The sequence below is a fragment of the Nannospalax galili genome, unplaced genomic scaffold, assembly GCF_000622305.1.
Source record: "Nannospalax galili isolate Female #2095 unplaced genomic scaffold, S.galili_v1.0 scaffold346, whole genome shotgun sequence".
NCBI lineage: Eukaryota > Metazoa > Chordata > Mammalia > Rodentia > Spalacidae > Nannospalax > Nannospalax galili.
Genome location: NW_008357637.1, coordinates 6,053,209 through 6,061,169, shown reverse-complemented (window position 1 = coordinate 6,061,169; position 7,961 = coordinate 6,053,209). Strand labels below are relative to the sequence as shown.

Here is a 7,961-nt window from a genome sequence, read left to right as displayed (position 1 = left end):
GCCATCAGACCCTCAAATCCAGCCCCAACCCCCACTTGGCTCCAGTGGACTGAGCCTCAAAGACTATGAAACCAGTCAAGGAACTTGCTTTTCAAACAGGAATGGTTTCTCTGGGTATTAATGAATGACCTCAGTGCCATCACACTATAGCAGGGAAGTGCTTACAAAATACAGACACTCCAAATTAAAACAGAAAACACTCCAGAGTTTGTGAGCAGAGTTACTGACCAAGACAATTCTGCAGGGATCAGCTAGCCCTCCATTTTGAAATGAATGTGATCTTATCCTTAATTATTAAAAACACCTTTCTACACATATACCATTTATTGTTCAGAAATGCTTTTTACAACCAACACTGTTACACTGAAATATCTGAGTAAATGAGAAGGGTTTATGGATAGCTCCTCTGGGGACAACCCACCGCAACCTCTTGCGCAATGCGACAGATTGTCTAAGGTGTGACTGTCTCCCCCTGTGTTCATGAATGAATAGGAAATAAGAATTGCAAAATGCATCCTCAAACGCTATTTAGATCCAGTGGGGGAAAATGCAGCATTGTGTTCTACAAAGGTTTTCTTTGCTTTCTGAATGTTTTGGTTCAGTAGTTTTGAAGCAGGGAAAATGTTGCTATGTGATGTCTACTGGTAAGAAAAAACAATACATATAGAAAGCAAAAAAGATCTACTCTCACTACTCTGACAAATGAGAAACACACCAGATGTTTGAACTTAGAAATGCTTCACATTTCTGAAATATCTATTGGGTTTATCCTAAGACCTGTGCCAGATTTTCTGATTTTACTCCCCAAACAAGCATCCATTTTGTGACATAAAATGAATCCAAATTCATCTGGCAGATTATTCGATGTGGGGGGCAACCTATCTTGAATCACCATCTTTTTTCTGAGAACTACAGAAATATTTTGAAATAACTAAAATATCATTTCATACACAAGGCCCAATAAACCATAACCCTAGAAATCAGCATCATTCACCAAAGCCTACCTTCAAAAACCAAGCACATCCTGAGTACACAGAATCCACCCCACCCCCACCCACGCCCCAATCTCCGAAAACAAAACAAAACAAAAAAACCCCAAAACACCTGTTAACCTTTGGTAGCTCTGATCATAGCCAAATCACAAAAGCACACTGTTCTATACTAAAAGGTGTCTTTATTGACGCCCGCCCCCAGGCAAGTTGAGGTATCCAGAAACCATCTGCACACCCTTCTGCCCAGGGCGGATTCAGGGGTCCGGATCCGAGGCTCCCCAAGTCAAGGAATCGCTGGCGGGGGTGGTGGTGATGGAAATGAGGCATCCCCTATCCACTTCTGCGCCCAGCAGGACCCTACCCCGAGCCCCAGGGGACGTACTGGGGATGGACATTGGGAACTAGGGCACAGACAGTGACCCTCAGGTTCCCGGGAATTGTAGGCGCTGGGGGTTGCGGGGGGGGGGAGTCTCACCACTGCCCTAGGCGACGGGCGCTTGGAGCTCGGCGAGGGCAGCTCGGGCGCGGGGAGGGGGCAGCTCTTACCCCGAGGTGGCCGGGTGCGGGCGGCAGGCGGCCCCGGTGGCTGCGGTAATCCATTAGGCTCGGCTGGGAGGCACCCACCCAGGGCAGCAGGCTCGGGCTCATGTTGCAGAATGAACCGGGTCGAAACCGCGCGGCTGCAGTCGCCTCCCAGAGCAGGCCGACGGACCCGGGCAGGCGGTGTCAGCCCGGGAGGGGGACTCGGCGCCCGGGGCTCCTTCCGGGCTCCCAGCCGGCTCCGGAGGCCGCGGCGGCGGGTGGCGGTGGGGTCCTGGCGGGAGCCGAGGCAGCTGCGGACCCCACGATCCCGCAGCCGACGACTGGAGCCCACCTCTGCAGAGACAAAGGTTAGAAAAAGAGGGGGTGAGGCTCTGGGAAAGCAGAATGCGGGGGCAAATTCGCCTGGGAAATCAGGAAAAAAGGCCGTGAAGGCGAGCGGCGCCTGCACATGACCAGCCGCAGCCAATGACGACCGCAAATAGGTCATAAAAAGGTCTATTACCAAGTTGTAAATTTTCTTCAAACAAAAAGGAATTTACTGCAATTCCTTGCGGATTTTGCACGTACAGCTCGCAAGCGCCATGTTTTCTCTCTCTCTCTCTCTCTCTCCCTCTCTCTCTCTCTCCTCTCTCTCTCTCTCTCTCTCTCTCCCTCTCCTCGCTTTCTCTCCACGCTCTTCCTCTCTTCCTCTCTCTCTCCTTCTCCCCTCACCTCTCCCTCTCCCTCCCTCCCTCTCTTCCTCCTACCCTCTCTCATACTCTCACATTCTCCTTTTTCTAGGAATTACTAGGGATTTTGTTTTTGTTTGGCTCAAACCTCCTGTGCAGTTGGCCGCCAGGCGGGAGGAAGACGAGTATAGGCGGTGCTCCGGATCCAGGGATGTCATCCCCGCAGCGTCTCCCCCACCCCGTTCCCACGTCTCCCCTACGTGGGTCACTAGGTTCTCCCCTCCCCTCCCTCACAAAACCGCTTGTCCTGAAGGGCAACCGCTTTATTTTTACTCGCTCATCTTGGGCAAGTCAATCCTAATATCTTGCTCAAAAAACCTGGGTTCTACAGGCCAAGAAAGCACTCTCCCTTCTCCCAGCGGCTCCAACATAAATTGGGGTCCCTCCCATTTCCTGGGGGATTTGTGAGGTAGAAGAGCAACCAACCAGCCCAAAGGCCCGAAATGGCTTTAAGTACTTGTCAACCCCTCCAAAATACCATTTTGAGCACCCATGCCTGGGTCTTTATCGCCCGAAACATACTCTTGGACAGCCCGGAGGTCGAGGGCGTTGGGGAAAAACCTTCCTGAATGCCCTTTGAAACCTTTCGCTCTAGAGCCTATGAACAATTTTTTAAGGGAATTTAATTATAGTTCTCTGTTCCCTTCTCCCCCCTCCCCCATGTTTGACCACTGGAAACTGTGCTGTGCACCTCAAAGCTAAGCCGCTGTCCTTTGCGTTACGTGAGCTCTGGTGAGCTCCAGACCTGAATATCTTTGGCACCTGAAAGACGTCCCCATGACCACTCTGCCCAGCCCTTTCACAGTCCATTCTAGCAAAATATTGAGTTAGATATGTTTGTGTAAGTTCTTTGCCAGAAACATCTTCACACCCAGTAACTGACTATGAACTTAGTTAAGCAGGAAATGGTACAGTATCCTCTTGGGCAGACCCTTTGTAGCCTATGAGAAAGTTCTGATGACCTTGGATAATTTTTATTAAAGGATTTCTGTGACTGTCAGCAAAAGTCTTATTTCTAGAAAAGGCCAGTGGGTCTAATTTTTCGGGTCTATTAAATGTTTTCTCTCTTTCTCTTTCTAACCCCTAGATGTTCAAGGATTCAACAAACACCAAGAAACAGAGGACACAAGCTCCGATGTGGAATCATGCACCGGATAAACAGTACTTTATTACAGAGGCAAATAAGCAGGTTGTCGGTCCTCCCAAATTCAGACTATTTCACACTAGTCTATACACCAAGTGAAGAGCTTGTTCAATTCTAAAAATTTCTGAGAACTAATCTCAATGTGCCTCTTTATCATCTCCCTTCTACCAAATAAAAGCAGTCTATCCCTCTCCTTTTCACCTTGGGGAATGAGAGACTGCACAGAAAAGGCAGCCATATTTGCACTTTGTCTGCAGTATAGAGAGTAAGCAATGTGTAGGGGGGTTTACAAAATGGTGTCCTTGAACTGACTTTTCTCTAAAAAGGATAGAGAACCACACCCTTTTTTTTTGTTTCTGGTCCTTGCAAATAGCCTAGGTCACACAGTTGGCTTTGATCTTTTAATCAATGTTAACATGGGGGGGAGTCTTTATTTTTCTCTGAACAGTGCAGACCTCCCTAAGCTTCCATTCTGTGCAGAAAGCTACATCTGGGTTTGCAAAAGGTTCTCTGAAGGTTTATGCAAATTTCTGCAGCAAAAAAAAAAAGTGTGTTGCTGCAATGCTTCACTGTTTACAGATCTGAGCCAATTAGAAAGGCATAGTGTGTGTTCTTCACCACTAGTTTGTCAACATGAGACACCATGGGGGGGTTAAGATGTCAAACCATAGTAAGAGAAGGGTAGTGTGTGTGTGTGTGTGTGTGTGAGAGAGAGAGAGAGAGAGAGAGAGAGAGAGAGAGAGATGAGAGAAAGGAGAAAGGGAAGGAGGAAGGGAAGGAGATACTCAGAAGGCAAAATAAAAGGGAAAGAAGAGAGAAGAGCATAGAAAGGGAGAGAGGAAAAGGAAGAGAGGTAATCCTCTTTATTGGGAAACAAATCTATGCTTTCTCAGTTGCAAAAGGAAACATACATGTTTATAACCAGCACTTTCTATATATGTGACTTTATGTATATGTACAAATGTATAATCTCAAAACACCAATTATCACAACATTCTATTGATGAGCTATGATCATATCACTGGAAGGTACATTTCCAGAGCAGTGTAGAGTGGCAGAATGTCACTCTACACTGCTCTGGAAAAAAGGTGACATTTTTACCTTATTTTCCCTTCCTTGATTTCTACATCCAACCCTGCAGTAGGTTCCTCACCTGAACTTTGCCAAATGCCACAGTTCTAAGTGACATTTGGGGAGCATTCTTGAGTTGGGGAAAGCAAGTTTTCAGAAAGATCCCTTAAATCAAAAGTAGCTGGAGTTTAGCCAGCAGTGGTCTTCGGGCAGTTTATATATATCTAAGGCTGTTCCCAGCTATGCTCCCAGCCTGAGGCATCCTTGCTCTGTTCCCAGCCAAGAGCAAAGTCTCAAAGCAGCACACAAGTGCAAAGCATTCCCAAATCCAGCAGCTGTCTCTTCAAATATTTAAGCCTTGGCCACTCTTGACTTAAACCGTCTTTCCTAGCTTAGGTTAACAAATGTCACAGCCACAGCCTCTTCCCTGGCTGGAAAGCCAGGTGCTGCTTTGCCTCTGATCTGGCCAACACCAGTCTTTTTCCTGTCCACAAGACATTAGGCAGACAGTCTACCAACACCTGGCAGTGAACCTGGCCCCAAACTAAAGAATCCTCTTTTCTTACTATCTGTGCAACGTAAACCACTCTGGGAATTTTTAAGAAAACCTTTCAAAGTAAATGTGGCTAGAAAAAGTGGAGCTTTCTCAGGGTCTGCCTTAAGGTGTTTCCATTTTTTCAGAGAGAAATGAGACTTGAATTTTTCCTTTTGTACTCCTCTTCTCCCTCCCCACCCACCTCCTGTAAAAAGGCAGCTGCAAGAGCAGCCCCAAATGGGAAATAGATATCTTGTTAATAATAGATGCCAACCCCAGCCTCAACTAGGACTGGAATAAAGCTGTGGCATAACCTGGACTCTGGGTCATCCCCCACTGGGCCTACAACTTGAATCCTTTGTGAAGTTCAAAGCTTTCACAGTATCTTACTGGGATTATTTAGTGCAAGCCATGGTAATGTACTCAGCCCACAACTGGAATGAGGCCCCCTTGCCAGCACTATATTATTATTATCATTCATCAGCTTGGGATATAACCAACACCCGCTTATCAAACAGAAGGCTTGAAGTCAGTGCTTTCAGTGTGAGCCCCGGTCATTGTGACTGGCGGGGAGGAGGTATTTTCGGAGCTCAAAGACATCAGCCCTATAAAGAGGTTCATTTCTTTATTGAGGAGCAGATGTTTACACTCAGAGTTTTCTGTGTTTGTACTCAGGGCTTGTTTCAAATAGGTGAGACCATTGCTTTCCTGAAGAACAGCAGAGGACGGACGTACCAATGGGCACCTGAGATGTACACAGTAAGCTGGCTTTAAAAGAGCATGCAAATAGTGCAAAGAGAATACAAACAAATATGGCACCTACTTGAAAAAGCCGAATCACAGTGGCAGCCCAGCACAGAGACCTAGAGATTTCAGGAGATTACAAGCGAGGTTCAAAACGAAAGCAAAGCATCTTGCCAATGAAAAAAGTTAATGAAAATGTTCTAATTGCTTTTTCAAATATTAATTCTCTAGATTATTTAATTGCATAATTTGTATGGACTACAGAAACATGACTAAATGTCAATTTCAACATTATCCTGAAACTCCCGTCACTGGCACAGCATTTTCTCAAAGATAAAGGAAGACCAAGAGCCAAGGCAATACATTACACTCCAGCTACCATGTGCTTTAAGAATATTTGGCCCAGACTTTTCCCTGACATACTACATTTACAAAATGCTCAAAGAAACCCTTTAGAAGTAAACCAAGGGCAGAAAGAAAAATATAAATAAAACATTTTAATCAAATAATATAAAGTAAATATTCTCCAGGCATAATTTTTTAAAAAATTAATAGACTTAATTTACTCACTATAAAGATTTTAAATGTTCAAGTGCACTTGTTTGATTAATAAAGCATTTCAGATTTAATTATTTAGTGCTAATCATTAGGAAATTTGTTGTTGAGGCAAATCACCAGCTCAGACATTAAAAACTACCATTATAAAAATATAGCTACAAGGTATCAAATTACTCTTCCATAGGACAGCTCAGGCTTCTATGACAAATTAGAAACTTTTAAAAAACACCCAAACCCCTCTCAAATCGCAGAAACCTCAAGAGCAGCAACATTAAGGTAGCTTGAAACACAGGTAAAGTCCTTTCCAAAAAAGAAAAGAAAAAAAAAAAAAAAGGTGGTGTCCACCAGCACACGCTGATCATTAGTTTTAATAGTCTGTGATAAAAATTTAAAAGGTAGAAGTTAATCTGTTGGGCCTTCAGCTCTGTCTTCCTCCAAATCCTGGACTTCCTCTTTGGTTTCCCCGTCCTTTGCCTCCTGCCGGGAAACGGGAAATTTGTCCTTGTTGTTTTCCTTTTTCCATTTCATTCTCCTGTTCTGGAACCATATTTTTACCTGTCTCTCCGTGAGGGCCAGGGCGTGGGAAACCTCGATTCTTCTCTTCCTGGTCAGATAAGGGTTAAAAAGGAATTCCTTTTCCAGCTCTAAGGTTTGGAAGCGACTGTAGGTTTGTCTTCCCCGTCGTCTACCAGGAGCTGCTGATTAAAATAAACAAAAAAGGGTGGGAGAAAATCAACGTTTGTAAAAAATTATTGGTGTCTCTGCACGTTGCTGGAGGTTTCTGGAATAGGCTCAAAGGGTAAACCACACAGCACTCTTTAATTCTGGTACATACAGGGTGTACGGACAACAGAAGCAGAGACAAAACCTTCGCAATTACCCTGTCCCTATCAGCTTTACATACTTTTAAAAAGTGTATTAGTTCATGAGCAAGAGCCACAGTGGTTACACAAGGAGGAAAAGGAGCGGAAGAGGGAAAGGACAGGGGAGTTTTAAAGCAAGAACGTGAGATGAAAGCAGATTCCCCCCCCCCCACTTTTTTTTTAAAATGCATCCCAACCTTGTGGTCTCATCCAGGGAAACATTTGAGAAGGAGACGAGCTCTGATTTAAGTGGTCTGGGTCCTCGCCAATATTACCACTGGACGATTTACAGTCAGGATATTGTACCAGCTCGGCCTCTTGCTGGGTCGTAAAAATCGGCTGTCTCTGTAAGTTATCGTATCCGTAAAACTTCGCTGGCTCCCGGTGACAGGCAATCCCGCCGCAGGGGGGAGGCGGCGGCGGAGGCGGAGGGTGCGGAGGAGGAGGTGGGGCGGCCTGGTAGGCAGCGGCCGGGCTGACCCCGCTGGGGTGGAAGTAGTCCTGGCTGGGGCCTGGGGCCGGGCCGCCCCCTCCGCCGCACCCGGGCGGCGGCGACCGGTGCGGGTGCGCGTGCGCCTGCGGGAAGCCAGCGGCGCTGTTGCCATAGAGCTGCAAGGCGGCGGCGTGGCGGCTGCTAACCTCGGGAGCGAAATGACAGTCGTAGTACGTGGGATTGATAGCCTCGCCCGCCGCCGCTGCTGCAGCCGCCGCGGCTGCGGCCGCCGCCTTGTACTTGGAGTACAGCGGGTTCACGAAGTACGAACTCATCCGGCCGGCGGCGGC

The 7,961-nt window shown here is 46.6% G+C and overlaps 1 protein-coding gene across 5 annotated transcripts; it reads right to left on the bottom strand.

The window, feature by feature from the left end:
* Window positions 1-1,170: 1,170 nt before the first annotated feature.
* On the bottom strand, window positions 1,171-7,955 carry Hoxd8 (homeobox D8). Of its 5 annotated transcripts, none has more exons than XR_003847342.1 (4): window positions 7,376-7,955; window positions 6,871-7,013; window positions 1,539-1,868; window positions 1,171-1,286 (listed from the first exon to the last, which is right to left on the bottom strand). XR_003847342.1 is itself a non-coding variant. In XM_029557306.1 (3 exons), the coding sequence occupies exons 1-3, from the start codon at window positions 7,944-7,946 to the stop codon at window positions 1,719-1,721; spliced, it is 864 nt and encodes a 287-aa protein (XP_029413166.1). In that variant the 5' UTR covers window positions 7,947-7,955; the 3' UTR covers window positions 1,174-1,718. The 5 variants fall into 5 exon arrangements, 3 of the variants coding, with proteins under 3 accessions (XP_029413166.1, XP_008853533.1, XP_008853535.1); XR_003847343.1 differs by having other exon boundaries at window positions 1,174-1,349; XM_029557306.1 differs by having other exon boundaries at window positions 1,174-1,868.
* Between the last annotated feature and the right edge of the window lie 6 nt (window positions 7,956-7,961).

What these genes read in the sequence shown, in the direction of transcription:
- Hoxd8 (XM_008855311.3), bottom strand. Translation starts at nt 7,946, where the DNA reads ATGAGTTCGTACTTCGTGAACCCGCTGTACTCCAAGTACAAGGCGGCG. An exon ending in TCCCTGGATGAGACCACAAG is followed by an intron (nt 7,014 to 7,375) that starts GTTGGGATGCAT and finishes TATTTTAATCAG; the next exon opens with CAGCTCCTGGTAGACGACGG.